Source organism: Halichoeres trimaculatus, unplaced genomic scaffold (assembly GCF_033239565.1).
Source record: "Halichoeres trimaculatus isolate MK-OKI-2021-1 unplaced genomic scaffold, fHalTri1.1 fHalTri1_scaffold_6, whole genome shotgun sequence".
NCBI classification, from domain to species: Eukaryota; Metazoa; Chordata; class Actinopteri; order Labriformes; family Labridae; genus Halichoeres; species Halichoeres trimaculatus.
The window spans coordinates 22,166,125-22,193,157 of record NW_027437184.1 but is presented as its reverse complement, the minus strand read 5'-3'; the positions used below and the strand labels follow the sequence as shown (position 1 = coordinate 22,193,157).

The window sequence follows — 27,033 nt, the reverse complement described above, 5'->3', positions numbered from 1 at the left end:
ACACACACACACACACACACACACACACACACACACACACACACACACACACACACACACACACACACACACACACACACACACACGCACACACACACGCACACAAAACAACAGAGACAGACTCTGGAATGATAAGATATACGAATGCTTCAGTGCTGCAGCAGTCATGCCCAAAATTAGTCAGAGAAGATCAGCTCTACCATCTCTGACCGTTTTTCTTTCCCCGTCTGTCTCTCTGTTTTACACACCCTATCTCGCTGAAGTAATTACAGTCATTTTATAGATTAATTATGGCTGTGCTTGGTGTTAATGCTGAGGTGCTGCTAGCTGGGCGTCTATTATGGTCTCATTTCACAGGCCTGCAGTCGTTATTGATATTAATGCAAACAACATGGACAGAAGAAGTCCAATAAAACATCCATTTATTATATGACTCTTCATATAGACAGTGTACAGCAAGCCTTATAGTACCTGTGGTGTAGCAGCCTGAGCTCCGAGTGGATTAAAGTTTACATTCCACTCTGAGGAACATGCCTTACAAAGTCGAGATGTTATCAGATGATTTCCCCTGAAAATATTCAGCAACTCAGCTGTGTTTGCATTTTGTGTAAAAAGCAGATGTACAGCTCTGATTAATCAGTGTTGGATGAGTACATCAGTTTTTGGCTGCTCTCATTTTTTCAGCTATATTCCAGCTCTGTTGCTGATTTAATCTAAATAAACATGTCTCTGGATATCCAACCATCTGAGTGAACACTGATCCCTCAGATTTCTGAGATGATCCATGTTTAGGTTTGAACTTAAGGACTCGAGCATTGTCTGGGTTTGGACAGGAGGTATGAAGACAAGGCCTACATACAAATACACAGACAGAAGGAGCAGATTGCTGTAATAAAAAGATTTACTGTCCATATGAAGGCTTCCTGGCAGGCAGGCAGGTCTGTAACAAAAGAAGCCAAAGCACATGCTACAAAGCTAAAAACGAGTCACATAGCAGTGAGTGAAGTTGAGGCAGATGAGCAGGTGTGTGGCTGATAATAACAGGTGTAAGGCTGGGGAAGGCAAGGGGGCATGTTGTGGACCAGAATGACACGGGAAAGTACGTGACCAGGGAGACACCTCTATAAAAATGTCCCCTTTCTTTTTACAGAGGACGAGCCCAACATTAATCTTAAAGAGGTGATGTGAAACTCAAAGATGGTGGGCAAAGCTGTTCATAACAAGCCTGAAAGTAATCTTGAAATCTTGTACAAATAGGTAGAATAAAGACATTGATCTAAATCCATGTTTTGGACAACACTGTAACCCTCTGTTAAGCTGCTGTAATAAAGAGTATTTCAATATGGACTCCAATGGGTGCCTTTTGCTTTTGAGGTCAGCTTCAAGTGGATACCCAAGGTACTGCATTTAACACTAGCTTAATTTTCAGCCCTAAAGAACATGATAAATAAAACTACAGAACCACTGAAACTGAACTCATGAGTGTGCATTTCTTTGAAATTTATCTCTTTGTGGACAGTTTCTTTTGATCCCCAAGCAGTCAGGTCATTTTCTTACAAACTGACTCTAAACCTTGGCTGCTCTCTGTTTGTTTTTCCTTGTACATCAGAGTTTTTAAAAAGTCATAACGTGAAATATAACGTATGCTAGGGATGTTGGATACCACTTTTTATGCAGACCGAAACCAGTACGAGTGCTCCTTCTTGAGTACTCACCAATACTGAGTATCGATACTACTAGCACTTTTAAAATACATAAAATTTCAATTGATAGTGACAAATTATTTTGATCAGAGACAGCACAGTCAGTCTGTGCATTCAGTCTACCATTAAGTCCAAATACAACACAAACAACTCTCTCTGAGTTTAGAATTTTTTTGATCAATATTAAAAAATAATAATATTAAAAGTGCACAATAAAACTAACAACTGTCAGAGTTTAATTATTTTTTTAAGTAAACTAAAGTGCTAAATAAAAAGTTTAACTGTTAACTCTTCCTGGTTCATTCATATTGTCTGAAAGGGACCTGGCGCACATTTGCAGGGGTGTTAAACCGCAGCAATTAGCAGCACCTAGTGGCGAGGAGGACCTGCTCAACGTAAGATTTTTTTGCCTAGAGTATCTGCTGCTAGTATCTGCAGCCTTTTTGAAAAGGCTGGTATCAGCCCGATACTGACACCTGGTATCGGTATCTGATCATCCCTAATGTATGCTAATACTTGGAAAAGCATGCAACTTGAGGACTAAGACTCAGCACTTTTTTTTATTCCATCATGACATCATTTCATCACAATCAACCTATTAATTGACAACTTGTGAATATTTTAGACGCAAATGTAAAGTATCATGTTAACTTCATCAGAATTTAACAAGAGTTTCCTAGATTAAAAAAAAAGGGTCAGGGTTAGGGTTAGGGTTAGGGTTAGGGTCAGGTTAGGGTTAGGGTTAGGGTTAAATATTCTCAAAGCGAACAGAGACAAATAATATAAAATCCCCAATAAGTATATCAATTAGATGCATATTTTTGTTTATTATTTTGTTGAGAAAACAAGTAAGTCTGCAGTATAATGAGAAAAAATGTGACTTAAATCTTTTGTGGTCTGGACTACATGATTATTGTTCATTTATTTTGTTTAAAGCAGAATAACGACCACATTGCAGAGAAGAGTCGACATTTTGAAAGTAGGGGAACTAATACGAGCTAAGTGATGTGCTGCGTGCTGTGAGAAGCATCTTTTTGCTAAATACTACTTATACCCTGAGGGTACACTTGACCTGGATTCCTCACAAACTGTCGCTCATTCTGATTTCAGCCCTTTATCTTCTGTACTTTATCCCTGCTTCCCGTCAGTCTCTAGATATCCATGGTAGTGTCAGAGTGGAGAACAGGGGGTGGGATCATCATGCTTTAGAGAATCAATTAAAGGACAATCTGTGTGTTGTCAGTCAGCTGTCCTCACACTCAGCTGGATGTGAATGAATTTAAACACTTCCAACAGCTCAGACTCTCCAGCTCTCATCATGGTTGGAGGTCCTGAGTGGGGGGTGGGTCCTGACAGATAGCAGACAATCAATGGAACCACACGCTGCCCCATCTTCACCCCAGATGGGACAATTGAGCGTCTTCAAATGGACGGACAATTGGTGCAGGAGCATCAAGGAGATAAGGCAGATGTGAGACTTTGTGACAGAGACGAGAGGAGCAGTTGAGACTAAATCAATGACAAGCCTATTAACCTTTGTGTCAACTGTTTGGTGTGACACATGAAAGAGATGGAAGAGAGGGAGGCTGATAAAGAAGGAGATGAAAAAGAGAAGAAACACAGGGAGGATGTGTGAAGGAGCAGCCCAGAGATTAGAGAGAAATGCCAGATTAAAACGGTCAACATGGCTGAGTGAAATGAAGGCTGCTGAGTCTTATGTTTGTTTTTGATTGTTCTTTTTTCCTTCATGGTAAAGGAAGTATGTGTTTTGCTGTCCTGTAGGGGAAACAGCCGGCTGAGGATAAGTGCCTCAGTTTCGTGGACTGAAAAACAATCGTGACAGTTCACAATTTTTGGCTTCCTGTTTTCATCCTACATGCTATAATCTCTTTTTTATTGCCTAGTGCTCATGAATGGAGCCAAACCTTTCTTTAAAAAACGAACAGTAGATAGTTAACGTTTAGTATTATGAATAAAAACAAAGCTGACTGCTCCAAATAAAGTAAAAATAAAATAACAAATGAGAATTGGCGTTGTTTGGAAGATCATCAGTGGCGTATTACCATCTTTATTTACTTTTCTTCTTGGGACATGGATATTTTGTCTTCGTCCAAGATAAAAATTAAAGCAGTCAGTCTCTTTCCATACACACACACACACACACACACACACACACACACACACACACACACACACACACACACACACACACACACACACACACAAACACATATTTTGGTCTCTGTAGGTTACCTCAGACTGCAGGGAAGACTTTTCAGCTCCATCTACTGTCTGAAACGTGAACAAGCAGGAGAGTATATCTTCTTTAGGAGTAAAAATCACTGTAAAGAAATCACTGGTTGAGACTTTAAAAATGTTAAACTTGTGGGTTTCCCGATTTCGCGCATAGTTTCCTCTTTTCATCAAAACATTTCTTCTCTTTAGAGCTGTCCTGCCAAACGAGCGCAGAAAAACACCAAAAATAATCTTTAAAAAATATATACTTGTTATATTAGTATTGTTATTGTTATATTTTTATATATATGGAAAAAAATCATCATGACTACATGCAGCTTTAAATCACTGAAAAACTGCTTTGCATACACAGCAGTTTTAACTGAAAATGAGACAAATCTGTGTCAAAACTATCACTGCACATTAAATATGTTTTCTTATTCAATGTACTTGGCTTTCTTTATCATATTACAGTTATCATAATAAATCTAGTTTGTACAATACGTTTGCCATTCAGATTTGACCAGTATTTAAGAGATTATGATATAAAAAAGAGCCACTTTGTTTGGTTAAAGTCCACTGTTGGTAGAATCACGTCACAAGAGGTCACTATAGTTCTCAAAAATTAAAAAAAATCTTTCCATGTTTGTTTAGTTGACAGACATTCTTGTCTTTTACTGTCTGTTACTGTTGAGACTAAAAAGTAAAGAGTTCCAAAGACATAAAGATTTATAATAGGGAATGTATTTTTCATCACAAATTTATAATTCCTTTTCAGGCCATGTCAGTACCTATGTGGGTTTGGGATTTTGCAATGATTTACCGTCTTTAGTATCCCTTTTCTTAGGACTCTTTATCTCCTCCCATTCCTTAAAAAAGCATCCCCACCTACTTGTTTCATGTGATGCTGAGTAACACCTCCTGACATTAAATAAGGGGATGTTAAGCCGCCTACGTCACACCAGACGGCACAAAAGAATCTGCAGAATCTCCGTCTGTGACCTTGATCACAGAGTGTACAGAAACATTTTGAGAGTTTTATCAGAAACCTTTTACGCCACATTACGTCATGCAGACAAGCAGAAAAGAGTTTCAGAGTAATCGCTCTCGTCCATAAACATGTCGGATTTGACTTCCCAGCAGTGGGAAATACTTGTAATTCCAGACAGCTTTGTTGTAAAACTACCCCCAGTATCCCGTTGCTGCTCAGTGTCTGTTTGTGTATTTGTGTGTGTATGTGAACAAGTGAGAGACAGTGTTGGTGAATTAGTGTGTGTGTGTGTGTGTGTGTGTGTGTGTGTGTGTGTGTGTGTGTGTGTGTGTGTGTGTGAAGGTGACAGTGTTTCAAATTACACTTAAGTCTCTTTAGAGCAGTCCTAAAGATAGTGACCAAGCAGAGTGTGTTCATGGGGTGTTATGTTGCAGCATATGAGCGCAGAAATAGAGCAAGCAAAAGTGCTCTGACAGAGAAGTGTTGGTATTTAGTGTTTCTACATATTTGATATACTGTATTATTTTGGCTACCATAGATCATAGATTCCAGATTTTAAAAAATTAGACTGATAAAAAAAGAGTTTTGAAAACAAAGGGATTTAAAGCTCCTATAAGAAAACATCATTTATGTTTATTTTGGCACCCCTTGTTGACAAAATGATGCAATGGGAATACAGTCCAAACAAACAAAAAAAAGGTTTCATTTACTTAATTCAAGCGTTCGCTGGAATATTAGACCACCTATGTGCACATATTGATGTGTTCCCTGAGTTGATCTGATGACACTATCCACAGTTACATGAGGAGTTTTCTGAAAACAATAATATACATGGAAAGGAATATTCCAATCTCTGGTTTACATGCGCTGCTATAATCAAACAGAATACTCAATGGGGCATGCGCAAACAAACGTAAACAAATTGAGGAACGTCTCTAGTTGCATCTTACGTCATATCTAAGCATGCGCTGCACACACTGACAATTTTCCGTTTTTAGTGGATACGTGTTACCTCAATCGGTTTAGGGTAAAGGAATATTAAATGTCCATCCAGATTGGCACTTTTCTTTCCAAATGAGGAGTATACGAAGGTTAAATTATTTCCTTTTGAGCAAATAAACCAAATGCAAGCGGAATATTTGGGTCCATGTATACGTGGCTAGTGATACTGTTGTTGTCCTAGGTAAGTCTCCTCTTTTGGCAACAAATCAAAGTGGAGAACAGATCAAACAATTTCTCTCTACATTGTTTTTATATAAATTCCACCACCTGTTTATGGTTTTTAATTTTACATTAATCGAATATAGTTTTGATTCAAGAAGACATTTTGCAACCCCCCTTTCAGTGCTTCTTAACACCCAGTTAGGAAACCAGTTAATTGTTGATTTTTTAAAACTTCACCCTGGAAAATTTGAAAAAGAGGCAGTCTTTGAAGTTTCTTAATCAATCATCATTATATTTTAATAGTTGTTGCATTTTGTATTACATTATATATGTTTCTTTATGGACCACTTTTTACATTTCAGGTCTTATTATATTTTGGGTTATTGTTGTTACAAATTGGACTCTAACATGCCTTCAAACTGATGGCCACATAGTATTGCAGGTCAAATTGAGGCCATCTTTATTTGTTTGAGTCCATTTCATAACCAGTTTGAAACTTCCCATAGTAGCTTTAAATTGTGCCTGTATTGTAATGTAACCTGTGATAACATTGCTTATTATCCCAATATGCAATAATATTGTGCAATTATAGACCTTGTATTTTTCTGCTCTGTTGTGTTCTGCCCAGCTGATGTTTGATCTGCAGTTGAAAGTGATTGGCTAATGGTGTGATGTCATGACCTACATTTGGGGCTCAACTTGAGAGGTTGTACAGTACGTTCACAATATGAGTGTGGCTGCATGATGCGTGCACAGAAATAATTTGCTCCCATTAAATGTAATTCAGGGAATTCTTGATGTGAAAGAAAAACTCCTAAATGTCCCAATAGGTGGGTTTGAATTCAGCAGAACAACCATTGTGTCTTCAATGGAAGCCCTGAGTGGACATGCATCCATGTTTTTGAAAAAAAAAATACAATTTTCCTGTGATTACATATTTCACAAGATTTTGACATAATTAAAGTATCCTGGGTTTTCCACAATTACAAGTTCATTTCAGTTGTTTGTTTCATTATCTCAAAGTAACAGAGCTTGTTTCCTCAAAATAATGGGATAATTTTCTGTAGGCTCATCACCTAAGTGGGCCAGACCATCATGTTGACAATGCTCAGTCTAATGAGGTAGCCTAATTATGTATACCACAATGTTTTTTTTTTTGTGTGTGTGTGTGTGTGTGTGTGTGTGTGTGTGTGTGTGCAAGTTATGTTCACCTGGTAATAAATGGGAGATATTGAGATGAACAACTGAAATGACCTTGTTGTATGTTCTGTTTTGTTCTACAAATCCCAACAGTTTTATCTTTAGAGGGTAGAAACCAGTAGTTTAGGTTCATTTTCATATATTTAAGGCTATCATGAGCAGTGGAGGAGCTTCTTTGACATTTAGGTGCACAGGGATGAGCAATTTGATGTATCTTCACCAGGACAGCAAACAGCTTCTCTGAACACAAAACAGCCAGAGTGTCAAAATATATAATCATCAAGTTATCAGACTGAAGTCAATCACTAAGTGCCCTCAAGGAGACAGCTGTGCACTCCTTTGTTCATTCTTTTTCACTCCTCTCTCGGTCACCTTGTAACGATGTCTTTCTTCCTCTTCAATCCTTCTTCCCCAGAGATGAAGAAGAGGATGATGATGCCCGCTGAGCCCCGCCAATGCTAAAAGAAAGAGAGGAAAGGAGGACAGGAGGAGACGAGGAGAAAGGGAGGCAGGAAGGAGAGGGGAAGGGAAGAGAAGAGGAGGGGAGGGGGGAGGAGAGGAAAACGAGAGAGAGGGGCTAGTGGATGTAGCTCTAGCTGTGGGCCGGGGGGAGAGCTACCTAGCCCGGGCTGCTCTGCTGAAACATCCATGGGTGGCTGTGTCGGGAGCCACCACGACTCCTCGGGCAGCTTAAACGAGAACTCGGACGGCACTGGAGGTAACTTATCGATGTCTTTTAGCGCCTTGCAGCTTGTCTAATTTTTGGAGGGGAGGTGGGGGTCCTCTGGGCTTGCTGCATGTTGTCCTGGCTGGAGGTCTCTTCCCTTTATACTGAAGCCAGACAGAGCCGCAGACAGGCAGCAGCTCTCGCGGGTTATCTCCCTCCACACAGCGGCCCTTGAAGCGCCAAATGACGGCTCATCGCCACTTCACAAAGTGGGAAATATCCACTGTGCGTGGCTTCCTCCCTTTGTTCTTAAGTGTTGACTGAGCTAGCCGGCTAGCCCTGTTAGCATGCTAGCGTCTCTGCATAACAAATATGGGTCACAGACGAGAATGGCATGCACTGGAGTGATACAGTCTGATTTAAATTAGGTCCAGACTCCGGGGCTGCTTTGGAGTAGCTGGTAGCTTCATACCCAGTGCTTTTATGATTAATGTCAGGCTCTTGTTTTTATTGACTCTGTTGTATAAGGTGTTTACTGCTGGAAAGTGTTGGAGAGAAAACAGGAGGAGGTGTCAAAACTTAAAGGTTGCCTCTGCTTGATGATAAGAGCCGTGTTTATTGCAGTCTGATTTAGACAAAAGCTGAGAGCTGGAAACAGCATGCAGCCCAAAGTCTGTGACAAAAACAAAGTGGAACCAGACTTCACAATGGATTCAGCACATTTTTAGAGAGCACTGAACAGAACAGCACTCAAAACCTGAGTCACTGAATATATTCTCTGAAAAGTTTGTTTTTGGCTTTTGCTTTGCCAGATCTTAACATTGTTCCCCCAAAAGCATTACATCTATTTTTCTTTCTTTTTATTTAACCAGGAAAAACTCAGTGAGAGCAGTGTTGCCAGATTTTACGGTTTTCCGCCAAATTGGGCTGCTTTTGATGACATCTGGCGGGGAAAAATTGCATTGGGCGGGTATATAATATTTGGGCTGCTTTTGCCAACATCTGGCGTTTTTTTATGCTATGGAAACAGCACAACAAACTGTTATTTTATGGTTTAAAAACAGTACAAATACAAAATTCAGAATACTTCATTCACTCGTATTATATTCAATTAAAAACACAATTATTTGCAGTTAGTTATTCAGTTGCTATCAATGTCGCCATAACAACGTGATGTCACATCAACAAACTAGCATAGTGCGCCGACACAGAAGCCTGACAGAAGCCCTCGTGCTCAACTTGGGCCTGGCACTGGGATACAGGAGGTGCATTTTTTCCACATTTTCTGTGACATGCACTGTCTGTAATAATACAACTTGCCATTTGGGCTTAAATGTTTGATACTGTAAATGCATTTAAATCCACGTTTATTAAAATATTATATGTCTTCGTGTGTAAAACACTATCGGGCGGTTGCGGAAGTGGGCAGGTTTTGGAACGTGATTGGGCGGAAATATCTCCCAAATCTGGCAACACTGAGTGAGAGTGTCCTGGCAAAGGCAGGAAGCAGAAAATTTCAACCAAGTCATAACAAACAACACAATTTAAAATTGTCAAGATATTCTGGATCACATAACAGAGAGTCATCAGTCTAATTATCTACAAACTGATAAATCTTTCTCCAGCACCTTCAGCCTGCTTTTAAAAAAACATCCAAAGAGGGCAGCTCACTGAAATTTTCTTGCAGCAAAGTACTGGTGCAGGAGCATGGGACCTAAAACTCATTTTCCCAGTTTCAAGATAAAACGGGGACAGAGAGCAAATACAAGTTTGTGACTGGATCACAGAGTAGAGACTTTAGCTTCCATCATTTCTCAAATGCAAGTTAAGAATCACTTTATAAATAAGGACATGCCAGTCATTTAGTCTATAGGTAGTCAGTTAGGGCCAGGTAACATCAGCATACAAGGAGCAGTGACGACTTATAGACTTTAGCTTTGTACTGAACTTTGTAGCTCCCTGGTAAACAGCATGCAAAAACAAAACCATTATAAACCAAAGATAAAAAAGTAGCTGCCACAAGTTTTATTGTGGCAGTTCCATTTATTAAAATATGTCTGAGTTTTTAAATAGAAGCTCAAACACATCTTCAGCGTCTTTAACTTGCTGAATTTGAAACTTAAAAAACAGATAACTATTTGCATCATTGCAATTGTTGCGCAGAGGCAAAACATCTGAGCAATTTGGGTGAGAATTTCAGGATTACTCACGATATGTTATCTGGTGTGTTACCCACAATGATGTCACGATACAGTGTTTCTACAGGGATTATTGAATTGCAAAGCTAATGCATTACAGTGCATCAAGATATCAGATTAACCAAAGAATGCAATAAGAGATGAATTGATATAAGTAGCGCCATAAGGAGAAGTACTGAGGTAATGATGTGGTAAACCAAATTGGGAAATCAGTTTCCTGGACTGTTTGTAAATTATGGAAACTTAAAAAGTGTAAGCTCAAGTGATGTTATTGTACTTTGTTCCAAATCTCCAAATAATACATTCAACTTAATCTTCATAACATGATTTTTTAAATCAATTACCATACATTTAGTATATAACAGGGAGCACAGCTCGCCTTTAGTTAAAGCATTCACAAGAAATGATGCAACCATGGCTCAGGAGTAAAGCGGGTCGATCACTAGTGGAGGAATTGTCAGTTCAGTGGCTCCAGCAGTCTGCATGTCGGAGTATCTTTCACAAAGGCACTACACCACAGCTTGCCCTCAGAGGAATAGCTTTTTTTTAATTTTTTTTTTTTAGTATTTGTGAGCATATGTGTCAAGCCATGACAGTGCCGTTTGTGTTTGTGAATGTACATTGGACTTGATGAATGTGGTATGAAGAGTGAGCCAGAAGATTGGAGAAGTGTGATGTAAGAGCAGTCCATGACGTCTTGTGGACGTGGGCCGGTACAGACACATGCATGCTGTTCCCTCCAGGAAAGAACTGACTGTGTTTTTGAGACAGATACACCTATCAGACGCAAAGCACAGAGTCAGACTGGGGATGCTGTGTTGAGATAACATGTATCTTAATGTCTGGCTCTTTTTCTTGAGTTTTTTTTTACAGCTGTGGTGCTGGGATAACTTGGTGCATTTGGTTCCTGGATGTCTTAGAAGAGGTTTGAGAATTGAAGAGTTATTTTAATCACAGTCTGGGAAATGAAGCTGGGTTAAGGGGCCGAGACAGAGCATTTTAAGATGCTAAGATCTGTCACAGTTTAACTCTTGTCTTCCTTTTGGTGCTACATCTGTTGAGACAACTGTTTGACTATCTCCCACAAACAGGTTTCAGGGATCCTTTTGTCAAAAAGAAGAGAGTGTGGATTTCTGTGTTTGTGGTAACAAGAAGCTAAACAGATGAATAGATAGGCAGCTGTTACCTGACACTTTGCTTGATGATGACAGAGATGGAGCAGTTTCACATGAGCATGTGTATATGTTCTCACCAAAGCAGGTGTAAAAATAAGATTTACCAACTTAAACTTTGGTGAAAAATTCATCTTTCACACTTTCTGGCCCATATGCATCCCTGAAGATTCTCAGGAATTACTAAAAGGCAGGAAAGTAGGCTATTGTGTAATGTAAATTATTAAATTATGAGCAGACAGATGAGCTGGAAAGTAGGCTAATTTAGAACACAGCCAAGCGGGCCAGTCGGCCGTAACATTCAAGTACACAGGAATTCAGGCAGAAACTTGAAGCAGATTACTATTACTTTTACTAAACTGCAAGTTGTACAGCTTTATTTAAAAATGCCTTTGTTCTTTTATGACAAACATTTGTTTTGTTTTGTTTTTCCTTAGAAACTATACCATGCATGCCAATAAAGGGACTTTTTTCCTGTTTGTTCATTTGTAAATCAAAATACAGACTGACCTTCTTGTCCAAAGGTCAGAAAACACTTAAAGAGGGAGTGTTGTGCTTTACAGCATTTTAAACATGAGGATTTTCTAACTAGTTCATGACACTTTGAAAAAGTGGGCTTCAGTTACCAAGGTCTGCCGACAGTTTTTTTTTTCCAAGAAGCCTCCAGAGGGCTGGCCAATCAGAAGAAGGAGGTTCGTGGAGTGGGAAGCCTTAAAGTGACAGCAGCTAAAATCAAGCATATCCAATAGAGGCTGAAAAAAATATTTTTTTAGTTGTGACTCATGTGAAGCTACTTAGAAGGTTCCACAAGAGACAGTTTAAACCTTGAAAAGTGCCCTTTACAACCACTTCAGAAAATGAAAACCAGTGTATTTGCCAATGCTGATCACAGATTCTGCAGCTGGGTGGTGCAAACTATTTTCATAGTGTAACTGACATTGGCATAGCTAGCCCCAACATCATGCAGCCCCCTGTGCTGATTAACTTTCACCTGAGAAAATGCTCTCTATAATTTCACACACTTATGGCTGTGTCTGGTATTAAAGTAAACTAAATGGTGGAAAAGTGTAGACAGTCAGTCAGTTAGAGGTCTTGTTTACTGCAAACAGTCCATTGAAGGTTGGTGTTCTTTGACGGTGATCATCAGGGTACATGTGTACCAGCAGCAGGTGTAACTCAACACCTTGATCTGCCTTCTCTCTCTCTTTTCTGTAAAACACACACACACACACACACACACACACACACACACACACACACACACACACACACACACACACACACACACACACACACACACAAAAACAGCCTGTCTCATACCTGTCGTCCCCTTCAGTGTTGATCCAGATGGTGTTATTATTTATCAGCCGTTCTGCTGCAGATGGAGCGCTGCGAGATGTTAGAACCTTAACCTTTTTACCGAGTTTAGCAACAAAACACACCAAGCTTCTGTTCTGCTTCATGTATTTTTCAGATCACTATTAACCCTTTCTTTTCCCTCTTTTTTCTTCTTTTCATTCCCTTTTCATCCTCTCTTTTCATCTGATTTTTTGACCTCTTTTTCCCCACACTCTCACCCTTTCTTTGTCATCCTTTACATTATGTTTCCTAATTTCCTTATCACTCTCATCCTTCTCATTCCATCTCATTTGAATCGTCTTTTTGCCTCCTTTCATACACCCTTCTCTTATTCTCCTTTTAATGACTTTTTTGTCTCACTTCTCCTTCCTCCCCTTCATTTTCTTCACACCCTCCTGTCCTCCTCTCTCCATGTCTTTATGGCTCTGCCTCTCTTCTCCTCCCTCTTAGTGGCTCTAGGGCGTAACCAGCCCCTGAAGAGAGAGCGGCCTAAATGGAAAAGTGACTACCCGATGACTGAAGGCCAGCTGCGCAGCAAGAGAGATGAGTTCTGGGATACAGCGCCAGCGTTCGAGGGCCGGAAGGAGATCTGGGATGCACTGCGGGCTGCGGCCAGCGCTTTTGAGAGCAACGACCACCTGCTGGCTCAGGCCATCCTGGATGGGGCCAGCATCACACTGCCACACGGTAACACACATTTCCACACTGGCAGATGTCTCAGAGCGTGTTTGTTTAGCTCCTCATAAAATACAGCTGGGTGGACTTCATGATGGGCGTTGCTATTAGTGATCATCACAGAACAAATTTTGTTTTCTTCTCCTGAAGCTCTTGAGTAACAAATAAAAACTCTGCAAGTCAGCTGTAGAGAATCTCATTATAGCTCAAGTCTTATAAAAGACTTCACATCTCATTTTTGTGCTTTGGAGCTTTAATGTGTTTTCTTTTTTCAAGGTGCCAAGATCTTGATTTAGCTGTTAGATGATGGATTTCTGAAGAGGCGACAGAAATGAATAAACTTAAATCAGGGATTAAGATGAGAAACATTCTAGTTTTTCTGTGTGCTGCTGGTACAGAGCTGAAGAAGTTGGCAGGTTCGAGAAAAAAGTTGATTTAAAATAATTAGTGGTTAAAAACAGTCGTACCTCTTTGCTTCAGGCTTTATAAGAATCAGCCTTTGATGATTTTGTTTGTTATTCAGACATGATGTGACAGTGAATATTTTTGTGTTTAGGGCTAGAAACAAAATTGTACTGTGATTAAAGTACCGCCCAAAAACATTTATGAAGACATTGATGTGGGCTGTGGGAAATTAAATTCCAAATTTTCATTGTTTTCAGAAACCCGTGGAAACATATTGATTAAAAAAACCACAAAGCAATTGGAAAACAAAATGATAAAAGAAGAACTGGTAAATGTACCAATATCTAAAAAAAACAGTATTTCCTTGAGATGGGATTTGCAGGGTTACTTTTTATATGAAACATTGTTATCAATATTCTAAGGAACAGTATGATACGGTACATCTCTATACAACTATACTTTGCCAGGTCACTCTTGAAAAAAGGGTTTTAAATCTCAATGAGTTTTCTTACCTTGTTAAATAAAGGATATTATATTATTATTATTATTATGTACAAAGCAATATTAAGTACAATATTATATCAATGCAAAGTGATGCAGTACAATAGAATATAAGTGATATTAAAATACAACTCAATTTGATACAACATGATAGAATTCAATTTGAAGAGTTACATTAAAAGACAACAAAACGTGATTCATAATGACATAATAGGAATCTATACCATAAGATACAATAAAGCCGCATTTCCACCAAGCAGACCGGTTCGGTTCATCTTGGTAGGGCGCACATTTTGCGGTGTTTCACTGACCGAGATGAGCCGACCTACTTTTTTGGGACCCTTTCGTATGGGTGCCAGACTGAAGCGATCCGCTCTCGGAAGGTGGAGCAACACACTGCAGACTGTTGATTGGTCGAAAGAATCGTCACCTACCCCGACAGCAGCTGCATTTCTCCTGGCGGCACACAGACTTCTCTGAAACGAAGCTTGATTGCACTTTGTATCAAAGAGCTACATGCCAATCACAGAGAGGACGAAATGCTGCATGTCTTCCATCTATGCTCTTTGTTTACTGTGTCGTGTTTTTCTTCTTCGTTGAATTTATTAGCGGGGTACACTGTGTCGTGCTGCTACGGTGTCATGCTATTGTTAACCAGCTGCGGCTTTCGACATCCGGCTTACACGCCACCCACCATGAGAGAGCACAGTTTGCTGTGGAAACGCAAACGGGATCAGGCTTAACTGTATCAAACTGTCCTAAACCGTACTGGACCGACCTGGACTGCTTGGTGGAAACGCAGCTTAAATGTGATTTTAAATGACAATATGAAACTTGATATGATAAAACACAATATGACACAGCACAATTCAGCAGCGTACAATTTGATATGAAATATACAATACAATCAGTATAACATAATTGGATACAACACACTCTGAGTAGATTGAAATGATACGATTTTTTATGTCAGAATTTGACACGTTTAAAACCATTCTGTAAGGTACCACAAAATATGCCACAACAGCAGGATACAATACGGTATGAAAGGGTAAAATACGTTAGACTAGTTTAGTAAAATGTGCCCTTGACAACTATAGTATCACGATGCAGACTCTTTCTTCTTCATGATTTCAGAGTAGATGGTACCTTTCTGCTTTTTCACCCATGTGAAACGTTATCTTGACATCATCTTCTGTTTTGCTGCAGTCAGATGACATAACGTCAGCTCACATTGACCTCATTCATGACATAAGCACCACCGTGTGAAACCATGACTTAAAATGGGATCGACATCTGTTCAAGACGCTGGACCTTTTTTAACCCATGCATACCAGATGCAGCATTTATACATATAGACCTGTGAGACTGGATGCCACATGAAGTGTAGGTAATTTCAGGCAGTGCCATTTATATTAGATGTCAAAAACTCAGTCGTAAAAAGAAATTAAAATTAACCCAAACTTTCCACTTCCTCTGTATGAATATAAAAAAAATCCCAAGACATGCATGCCAATTCCCCAACATGCATTTCAGCCAATCACAGCATGTTTCATGAGTCACATGTCTTAATAATGTCTGATATGACCTTAAGTTGCATCCAGCTTTAAAGGTAAAAACGTGCGAATGCTGCATCAGGTCTAAATGGTTTAAACTAAGTACTGGAGTTTGGGGGAATCATTGGTGGTTACACGCAAGTCAAAATGGACAATCACTGCAATTTGGATATTTTGTCCGACGCCGACTACTTTCCAACAACACATGGACAAAGAAAACAAAAGAGCTCTTTGTGGGTGCTACAAAACAACGGCAAAAGCAGCGAACCATATCCATTGAAAAACATTTCAAGTTGAATTAGCAGTGATCATAAATTGCTTTACAATTGACTTCAAACGTGTATTGCATAATAGAGGTAAAAGGCTGTAGGGTATAGAAGTGCTTGCTCAGGAAGTCTCACGTGAGACCTCTTGGTTTCTTGTGTCATGTAAAGTTTCACAAACAGGAAGTTATCTTTGCTGTACTCATCTCTGTTTGGGTGAGTGTCGTCTCCTGTCTTTGTTCAGTTTTCAAAAAAAGGAACATTCAAAAGGAACCTGAGTCAAAAACCTCTGTGTGAATCCCAGTGAACCGCACTTTAGAGTTCAGCTCTCAGACGGTGTATTCTGAGGAGGGAATCAATGAATAATACATGAAAAGGACTGTGTCTTCAGCCTTCTCAAAGTAGAATTTAATGAGGTAATCACTCACCAGAGTATCCCAAAGATAGTACCTCTTCTGAAGCATACAAGAGAGCTTCCAAATGGAACAAATCGATAAAATTGACAGGGCTCTGATTCAGGAACCCCAGTGTCTCCATGCAGCAATTACCGGCTGCCCCGCTCCACTTTCAATTTGTGGATGTGAATCATTTCCTTGATTTCTGTTTCAAAATCCCTCAGAGCTGTAATACTAACACTGGAAAAGGGACAGGTTATCTTTTTTGGTAAGTTCTGGGCTGCACAACAGTGTTTTCTGAGGATGACCGTGGTTTTCCCCTTTCTGTAGACCTTAATGCAAGAGGTCAGATATGCGTTAGCAGTGAAAGTGAAGGTCTGAAACTTTTGTATGACTAAACAGGCTGAGAGAGGCCTAAGACACACCGGATGACTTATAAATCTTTACTGGGACCCACACTCATAAAGAGAGTTCAGACTGATTTTTAGCCCAACAATCCTTGAATCACACATACGAGACGATTCCATCGGACCACCAGGGCCATCCATAGACATGAGAACTCTGAGAGTTGGGTGGTCGAACGTGACTTCACAAGATAAACAGATATAGAGGCTTATCAACTTCATCAGCCATCAGGGAGTATTCGGTTGGAGGCCGTCCAACCAGGAATCATAAATATTAAACATGCTTGATATTTTTAATGCCAATCGGGAAGGTTCTGATGAGGTCAGGAGCAGAGAAATGGTTGTATAGACATTGAAGGAGGTAACTTGTACGGTGTCTCCACTGACTAATCCCTAGACAGACCCCAAATAACCAAGACGAGCTGTCCCACTTTTTGGCACCCTGCCATGGGGGTGCCAGACTAAACCGATCCAATCTCAGAAGGTGGAGCTGCAACACTCCAGACCGTTGATTGGTCGAAAGAATCGTCACTTGCCGTGCGACAGCAGCTGTATTTCTCCTGGCAGCACAATCTTCTCTGAAACAAAGCTTGATTGCACTTTTTATCAAAGAGCCACGTGACAATCACAAAGAAGACGAAATGCTGCATGTCTTCCATCTTTGCTTTTTGTTTACTGTGTCGCGTTTTTCTTTCTCGTTGGATTTATTAGCAGGGTACACTGTGTCACGCTATTATGCGACTGGTGACGCAGCTGTTGGCGTCCAGTTTACCACAAGGGGGCACGGTGGCTGTGGAAATGCAAACAGAACCAAGCTTAACCAAGCCAACTCGCACTGATGTAAACGGGACTGCTTGCTAGAAACGCGGCTTTGGGCCGGAAAGCTGGCTGGAATGATTTGAAACATGATGTTTCCAAACCTGTATGTCCCCACAGACTCATTATTGCAGGTATTGGGTAAGCAAAGTCTTTGTCTTTCACTGAGAACACCAGTGATTGGGTCTTGTGTTACCACAAATCTTTTTTCATAAACCACAGTATTTCTTGAACCGCAAAAAGTAGGCAATGTGTCAACCTTCAGAAAACTCACCACGTTGGTGTTGCTTTGCAAAACCACCCTCTGCAGCTTCCTCCTTTACTCTGTTTTTTGGCTCTGTGTTGGGTGTCTTCTACATCCAGTCCTGTCCAAAATGCTAAATGTGTGGAGGGGGAATTGATTGTTGAATCCTGTAAAATATGAGTCTGCACCAGACTGTATATAAAAAAAACATAACAGTTATCTTGAGTGAAGCTATAACTTTTAGAGCTCCCCCTGGTGGCTTGTTGCAGGTCTTGAGCCCACCTACAGTAATATAACAGGAGAATCAAAGGCTAATCATCTTTTAAGATGCAGTCAATGACGTGGACTTTGCTTTATTTAAACAGCAAAGAAAAAATGATTCGAAATCTCACATAGTTGCAAAGCTCTGATTAAATGTCTAGACATTTTTTTGCTCAGAAGCAGGTTATTTGTGGCGGCCGGCAGGAAGTGTACTCTTTACCTAATATGCACGACTATTCAGCTGGTAGGCCAAAAATAACAGTAAAAACTATCTATCTGGGTTAGTCTGGGGTAAAGTAGGTACAAGCAGACATCCTCTCCATTCATGTGCATGCAGGCTGTGCGTGTCCTATCAGTTTCCTTTGAGTACTTTCAGTCAGATCAGATCCTGCACGGCTCCAGCTGTGGATTCCCCAGGTCTGATGTCACTTTATACTCATCCAGCTCCCTGACACAAAGAACAACCACACCACTAAAGTATTTACAACCCAGAGTCATCCCTTTTTATTTCCCTTTTTGTACTTTACCATTCCAGCGTCAGTTCATTACAGTTTTGGCACTGTGTCACCATCTTTAGAAAAATGAGAGTAGCCAGCTCACAGTATTTAACACTTACTGATATATTTAAAAGCTGTTACATAAAAATAAGACATTTAAAAGAAACTGCGTAAGAATTGCAATACTGTCCTTACAGTTGGTTTGTGCTGTGGGCAGAAGAAACAGGGTGAATGTATTTAAATTCAGGGACTATAAGCTGCAAATATGGTGCATTAGACGAAAACTCAGGGGATCATAGAAATCTGTCGAACCATATTGTATAGCAGACTTTGTTGCTGCACTCCAAAAAATGGAACCGAGTATTAATGGTTTCTTCGAGCCCCCGCTGTATACACAACAGAAACTCTCCACTCTTTAGATTTGTGTCGTCTTGATCCTCTTAGTCACGTGTAATAATTAGACTAAAGTTGTGGATCCACATCTTAACTGGCTCTAAAAAGCTGGGACAGTTTGTATCAGCTGGTTCTCAACGTGTTGGCATCCATTCAGCCCACTATAAATGCTCCCAGAATCACCTCATTGTATGTTTAATGTTTTCAGACACATCATTTGAAACTGCTGTTACTAAACAAATGAAAACAACTTTGCAGAAACCAAGCACTGTCCATGAAAAGCAAAAGTTCCTGCTTTGATCATTAAATGTGTTGCTTTAATTTGGTGCTGGGCTGCTCTTCCTATTTTTTAGGGATGTTGAATAAATCCTCAAAATCAAAGGAATCAGCACCACCTGGTATCTATTAGCATTCTGCAGCTGAAGCATAAACGCTGAGGTCAGGCTGGCTGGAGGAGAAAAACTATACAAGAGGGGTAGTAAAGACATAGAAATTGTCCTGTCTTCCATTGGATACAGGCCTTAGTTTAAATTATTTATTTATTTTGTTTTTTAATCAATTTATTTATTGTTTTTAAAGAGTATTTACACCCATTGACATACATCACACAAATGTTCAAAATCACATATGGGACTACACAATAAATATACATAGGAAAATATCGAAAAGAAACAGATTTTAAATGAAATGATAAAGAGAAAAGGGGTGGATGTTATTTAAAAAGACATTCAGTGTGTTGCAGCGTAACCATACCTACTTTACCCTCAATGTTTTAATGATGTCACCCTGCAGAAACACTTAAACCTATTTAAGAAGAAGACTGGGGTAAGAACTCCCCCTAAGGTACGACTCCCCTTCGCAGTCTTTCTTGTAAACATTGTTGCAAAAGGTTACTGCAACGCTCCAGCGTTGTATTATGAGTATAATAGCAATTTGACAGCGAGTGTGGGGAAGGAGAGAGGGAGAGAGATGAGTCAGCAGAAACCACAGGATGTTGTTCGCTGCTCTCAAATGACAGCTGCTGTGGTCAAGGTGAGGACAAAAAGGCCGCGTTATGCCTCAGGACTTGGTCTAGCTTTGAATGTCAGAGCAAAAGAGAGAAGGGGGGACAAGCATGTAGACAGAGCCCCCTTCATTTTTACTGGACTATGTAGTAACACGTTGTTAGCACCCTACATCAATACCACTCACCAAAAACCACTTGATGAGAAAGTGTTACAAATACCTAGATATCTGACCTCAGATATTTCAGCACGTCTGACTGCTCGTCCCGGCAGATGTTTCTTTTTTTGCACAAGTCCTTTAGTCAAACTGATGTACCAATGATTTATGTCTTCTTGTATTAAAAAAAATTGCCATTGAGATCAGCCACCTGAGCTCACAGACTTTAATGAGAAGTGTCTTTATCCTCTCATCCACTGAACACTACTTCTAGACTGGTGTTCACCATTAATAGACTTTTTCTTCGAATGTAAAACACCTCTAAAGGTAACCAGAATTTGGACCCATGATCTTTAAAGTCAAAACCTTAAACTCCATTAAACCTATTGTAGACCAATATATTTGTATATTTATACATTAAATTATTCAATATACTGTAAGTTGTCTATACTGTCAAACACCATACAGATGCTTCAAACTGCTCTACATGTAACCAAGTTCCTGTTGGTAGAAATCTCAATCTCTGTTGGGAACATCCTTTTAATTTTCTAAATCTAATCTTTGGTCTAAAGTAGCCAATTGCCTTGAAAGCATCTCTCAACATTCCTCATGTGTATATAACAATGACTCTGCTCTCAGAGATAAAACTACATTGGCCTTGAGAAAGATCAGATTTGCAGGTTTAATTGCAGCAAAGAAGAAGATAATAAATTCCTAGTTCTCTGCTGAACCTCCCACAGAGCTAACGCTCTTATAGAAAGATCATTGGCTGTAATTCACAACAAGGAAGAGCATTAACTGTAGAGGGTTAGGATCTCGTTATTGCTTCTCTTTAAACCCCACTTCCCCTCAAAAATATGACTGTAATTCTGTAAATGACCATGCTGTGGGACAGATAAAGGGTTATCTTGTCCCATTTTTTTTTAAGTGTTGTTTTTCTAAACTATTGTAATTGACTTTTTTTTCCTTCTTCAAAAACACAGAGTTTTGAGTTCAAGTTCTGTTCAGGTACAGATAAGGGTATCACTTGGAGTGGGAAAAAATATTAATTCATGCATTGTAACATTTCTGTGCCCTTTCAAAGTGTGTTCCTATACATTAATGAGCTATTTCCTCATGGGGTTTTTTTTTTTTTTTTTTGAGAAAGATTTTGAAAGAGGGGTTACAAAAACATATGGGTTTTTTTTGAGAGTCCTATCTCTTCTTGACTCTTCCTCCAAACATTTTTTACAATTTCCGCAAAAAATACAAAAAGAATACAAAAGAATACAAAAAAAAATACAAAAGAATGGCAGCCGTCAATCATTGTAAGGCCTCATTTTTGACCTCTTATAACAAATGAAAACAAAACTTTTTAGGAAACAGAGGACTTGAATATAAGGCAGCCAAATAAAATCTTCAAATCACCACAACAATCAGATGTGAGAAACATTTCTTAATGACTGACCACAGCTCATCTGGAATGGCTGGGGAGATGGATTTTTTTTGGCCAGCCACCAGGGGGAGCAGTCTTTATGGTGACCTCACTTCGAGCCAGGCAAGATGACGTCCATTATTTTTTCACAGTCTACATTGAGTCTACAGGCTTAAGCTTTAGTAAGCTCATCGAAGCTGCTCTCCATTCCACCAGCTTTTCGTATCAGAAACTATTTTCAAGCTCAGTCACTCAGAAATTTGTAATGCTGCTCACCCCAGTAACTGTATCCCCTTATAATTTAGTTCCCATGGAGCAGAAGTCTTTTGAAGGCATTACGTAGCCTGATACTTTGTTGAGGCTCTTAATCTACTCGGTGATAAAAGCAGAGCCTCTCCTAAAGTCCCCAGTCTCTGGGTGAAGTACCTGCTCTGGAACTGTGGTTGTGTTACGTGTTTTCAGGTACGGAGGGAAATGTAGCTTAACCATCCTATGAGGTGTGTAAGAAATTCCCCGTGTGGACCCTCAGCTACCCCTCAGCCAAATGCCACTATATGAGCTTTCTGTTTCCCTCCTTGTACATCATGTTTCCCCTCTGTCCACAAAACCCTTTCACTGTGAATCACAGCTGACCTACAGGGACATAATGTCTTTAAATGTCACCCATGAAACATGGCATTCGCTTTCTCCTGCTTGTACTCGAACATGGTTTTGTCACAGTCTCTGTTCCCCCATTCAGCCAGACTCTCATTTCTGCATTCCAGATTACTGAGGAAAAATTGAACAAAGGTCAGGTTTTGGCTCTATTATCTGGAAAGATGATTTGCTGAGAGGTATCCTGAAAATTTTACTTTAATTGTTCTCTTTTATGTGTTTGAACTTTTCCAGCTTACCTTGTGCAGTAGAGCTAAGAATGAATCTGATTTGTTTACAGCCACAGTGTGGATTTTATTTTGAGAGTAATTTAGAAGTCGTATGGCATTTCAGTGTAGGCTACAGTCAGAACTTTTATCTTCTTTAAGAAGTCCGCTCTAAACTTTTCTGTTTGATAACACGATTCTTACATGACATACTGGCTCAACAAGCTAGCACTAGTTTACTTTAAATGACTGAGAGGGTTAGGGATGGGCAATGTTTGGATCTATTGACATCGTTCATCTTTATGCTTTACTATTCCCTGATCGATTCCTTACACTATGCCGGAGCTACCAGACCTTCGTTTTACAGAAGAACTGAGCACACAAAGAAATAGCACTAGCTTGATGCTAACATATATGTAAATTGCATTGATAAGCTTGCAGTTAGCATACATCGGTATAACTTCAGCTCCAGAAAAAAAATTCAACTTTGATCACAGAAACATATCACATTTAGTTTTTGTATACTATACTAAAAACTCTAAATGTCAAAATACTCAAAGGCAAATGAAAGAAAAGCTACATGCAGGCTTGTGGCTAAATTCATAACAATGGCAAAGTCCCAAACAATGCATAGTAGCACTAAAACCACTTTGAGACACTAAATGACCTACTTGAGTCAATAACATATAATAAAACAGTACATTGACTTCATGTGATGTGTGATTTTTACTTATTTCAATATTTTTAGGTCCAGGGATATCCAGATCCAGAGATCAATTTCATACTTATTTACTGACAAACTTAACTAAATATTGACGACCCCCCAAAAAACTGTAAAGCAACTTTTTGTGCAAATTCACACGAGGAATTGATAAAGAATTGGATCAATAAGCAGAATCCATAAAGGCATTGGTATCAATAAAATATTATTAAAACCCATCCCTAGATGGGTCAAAGCTATAAAACACGGTACTGTATAAGTTATGTCTAAATGTGAAAAAAAAAGAAAAAAGCCTTCTTGTATTCACTGAAAACAAATTTCTTACGACAAACTTTAAGCTTGTTTGAATGAATACACCATTTGTCAAAATATCTTCAACATATGTCCTGGAGATTCACAAAGTATCCAGCTACAATTCAGTAAATAGGATTAGATCGAACTGTAGTAATAATAATAAAAATATGTAAAAGATAACATTTTTACAAAGTAACTTTTTTTATTTGTAATTCCAAACTAAAGCCTGATGTGTTGATACACTGACCTTAGTAACTTGTTTGAAATGTATGTTTGTGTTGTTACTTCTTCAGGCTGCTGAAGGTCAAGAAAAGAGGAGGATTCTTATTCACTGTCCTAATTAGTCTCAAAATAAGGCCCTCATTTATAATACTCTACATGCTCAAAAAAAATACTAAAATTAATGTTAGTTTAGCTAACTTATTCCTCTAGGCGGCATTCCCCCAGGCCTCCTGTCTTAGTGACTTTTTTTAATATTTCATCTTGTTTAAGTTTAAAATAGAGTGTCTGTTTCTTCTGTTACTCTATGACTGTGGTTCAAATTTATTAAAAAGAGGTAACCTTAAATCTGTCTTCCCAGATCTTAAGTTTCAAAAAGAAAAAGAGAAAATGCCTTTGTTGTTTTATAAGTTGACAATTTTCAGTCTTTTTTTGGCTTTCATCCCTGGTAATTTCTGTTAAAAGACTCTACATGTGAATATAGAATTTGTTAGCAAAACAAAAGTTTGTTTTTCAGGAGCATTTTGGTTTCTGCTTGTGGTCTGAAAAGTCCAGTCCACTGGTGTTTCTGCTAGAAACTGGTCAGTGTGGAGAGGAAACAAGCTGACAAGTCAAGTGTAGTGTGAAAAAACAATAAGGGAGAAAAACTGGAACATAATAGAATGATTAAAAAAAACAACCATCCTATCAGTAGAGTAATTAATTGTAAGGAAATGATGACGGGAGACTGTAAAATTGATATCCAGGTACTGATACTTTTCTTCATTCTTCCAGGAGCTCTGACTGAATGTTACGATGAATTGGGGAATCGATACCAGCTGCCAGTCTACTGCCTCTCTCCTCCTGTCAACATGATCGAGGAGCGCTCGGAGGAGCCAGATGGTTCGGATCCAGACTCCAGCGCTGCGGATCCGTCCACAGGCAGCGCCAGCGACCCCAGCTCAGGAGGGGAGTGCCAGCTGCGGCTCCGGCTCTCCACGGGCCGTGACTTGCGGCTTGGTGTTCGTTCTTCGGACACGGTGGGAATGATGAAGCGGCGTCTACAAAGTCAGGAGGGCGTGCCTGCCCCGACCCAGCGCTGGTTTTTCTCAGGTCGGCCTCTGACTGACAGACTGCGCTTGGACCAACTCAACATCTCCAGGGACTATGTGGTTCAGGTGATCCTCAGCCAGCCACCACCGCCAGAGCCGCTGTCAACGGCAGGACACACACCAGAGGCCTCAGGGCCAGAGGAGGGAGTGGCTGCACTGTCCCAGGAACCAACACCTGTGGAGAATTAAGTTCCCACATCAGCCTGGGTGTGGGAACACCAACAAGTTATGAGTATAAAAGGAGGATAACAAGGGAGAAAAAAAGGATGATTCTGACTTCTTTTGATTTGCACTCTCTCCTCTCCTCTTTTCTCGATTTCTCTCTTCTCAGCAAGCTGCTTTGAGAGAAGCTCTTTCTTTGTTGGTTGTTTGCTGGAGCAAAAGGACTCTTGAATTGAGAAAAAGACTCTTCCTTTTGGTTTTACACGTCAAAATTTTGACCTTTTTGAAGTCTTTTTAACTGTTCCTATGGAAACCAAACAACAAAAACAGAACTATGTCGGATGGCTTAAAGGGTTTTCTTCACGTCACTGATGTTCGAATGTTTGTGTTTCCATTCAAGTTCTGCTCTCTGGCAAAGCTGGAAAAGGTCATCAGACTTGTGTTAATGAGGCTACAGGGTGAAACATGCATTACATCAAACACATTTACAACTTGACATCGACAGGAATAAAGATACGCAGCAATCATTTTTAATTAAACATGAAATCTAAGTCACTTCTTCACATTAGGACTCAGTCAGTATGCAAACAGCTGTAACGTTGGATTAGCATTAGCTTGTCAGCAAACAGATGTGTCCACAGTGTGGTCGAAGGAGTGTGAGTCAGGGGGCATGACAATGTTTTACTGAGCTTTACTGCGCTCTGCTTCACAGAACAATCAGAGCAATCATGTAAGTAACTTCAAATAGTCCGCCTGTGTGTGTGTGTGTGTGTGTGTGTGTGTGTGTGTGTGTGTGTGTGTGTGTGTGTGTGTGTGTGTGTGTGTGTGTGTGTGTGTGTGTGTGTGTGTGTGTGTGTGTGTGTGTGTGTGAGTGGGTGCTCATATATGTTAAAGACACAACAACACTATTCATGTGGGAAAAGGATGGAACATGGGAAACAGTTGCATATTTTGATTAAAAATAGAATGTTTTTAATTAAAATTGATCATCGTTTCTATTCTTACATCTCTGTGTCTCTTTGTGTCTCATGTGTTGTTGTGCTTAGAGGAGGCCACTGGTTTATGGCAGCAGGTAACACAATCACTGCAACATTTTCTTCTATTCTTTGGTTTGGTGATCACAATTGGTTTTTCCTCCAGTCTATAGAGATGACACTTAGGATAGGATAGAACTTTATTGTCATTGTAACAAGTAAAACGAAATTGAAGTCACAGCAGCAATCAAGAAAACAATGGTTAAAAAAGTGTATAGAAAGTGCAAAAAGGTCCATAAGAAAATAGATGATGGCAGTTTGTCCATCATTCTCAAGTTCAGCCAGCCTCCACCTCCACAGGGTCCAGGACTGAGCTTCTTCAGCAGTCTGTTCAGTCTCTGTCTCCTGGATCCTGTCTGCTCACTGCAGGTGAAGCTCTTCCAATGTGGCGTTGGTGTCTGATGTTAGCTCCGTTAGCCATGTCTGTGAATAGCATGATGCTACTCTGCCCTCTGGTATTCCCTCTATTGCTGGGTTAGCACAGCTAGCTCGTCCATCTTATTGGAGATAGACCTTACATCCCCAATAACGATGGATGGAAGGACAGGTCCATGTCGTCACTTCTTAGCTCACACCTGAGAACCAGCAAGTCATCCTCACCTCCTTCTCCTCACCTTGTGGGAAGACATCAGGCCTTACACCAGTTAGCATTGACATGCTACAGGCTGCTAACAGCTGAGTTCACATGTAAACAATGCAGCCATGGTTACATGTAAGATCTCCAGACAAACAAAGGAGAAAAAATAGTAAAAATATCACTGAAGCCACAAAAAGTTTGGTGTCCATGACCAACAAATGAGCCATACAAAGTAATGATCCACTCCAAATACAAAAATTACGAAAAAGAGACAAAAAATTTACAAGAAACGGACAAAGAAGAGAGAGCTACTACAACAGGCAGCTACTGCAACAGGCAGCTACTTGGGCAGCGCCTAGCAATGAAAAAAATAAAATAAAAATAAATCTAACAAGTTATTA

At 39.7% G+C, this 27,033-nt stretch overlaps 1 protein-coding gene across 1 annotated transcript; it reads left to right on the top strand.

The window, feature by feature from the left end:
- Nucleotides 1-7,857: 7,857 nt before the first annotated feature.
- On the top strand, nt 7,858-26,019 carry ubtd2 (ubiquitin domain containing 2). The gene is made up of 3 exons (XM_074673186.1): nt 7,858-8,011; nt 13,140-13,376; nt 24,543-26,019. The coding sequence occupies exons 1-3, from the start codon at nt 7,942-7,944 to the stop codon at nt 25,046-25,048; spliced, it is 813 nt and encodes a 270-aa protein (XP_074529287.1). The 5' UTR covers nt 7,858-7,941; the 3' UTR covers nt 25,049-26,019.
- Nucleotides 26,020-27,033: the final 1,014 nt, after the last annotated feature.

What these genes read in the sequence shown, in the direction of transcription:
- ubtd2 (XM_074673186.1), top strand. Translation starts at nt 7,942, where the DNA reads ATGGGTGGCTGTGTCGGGAGCCACCACGACTCCTCGGGCAGCTTAAAC. An exon ending in GAACTCGGACGGCACTGGAG is followed by an intron (nt 8,012 to 13,139) that starts GTAACTTATCGA and finishes CCTCCCTCTTAG; the next exon opens with TGGCTCTAGGGCGTAACCAG. An exon ending in CAGCATCACACTGCCACACG is followed by an intron (nt 13,377 to 24,542) that starts GTAACACACATT and finishes TCATTCTTCCAG; the next exon opens with GAGCTCTGACTGAATGTTAC.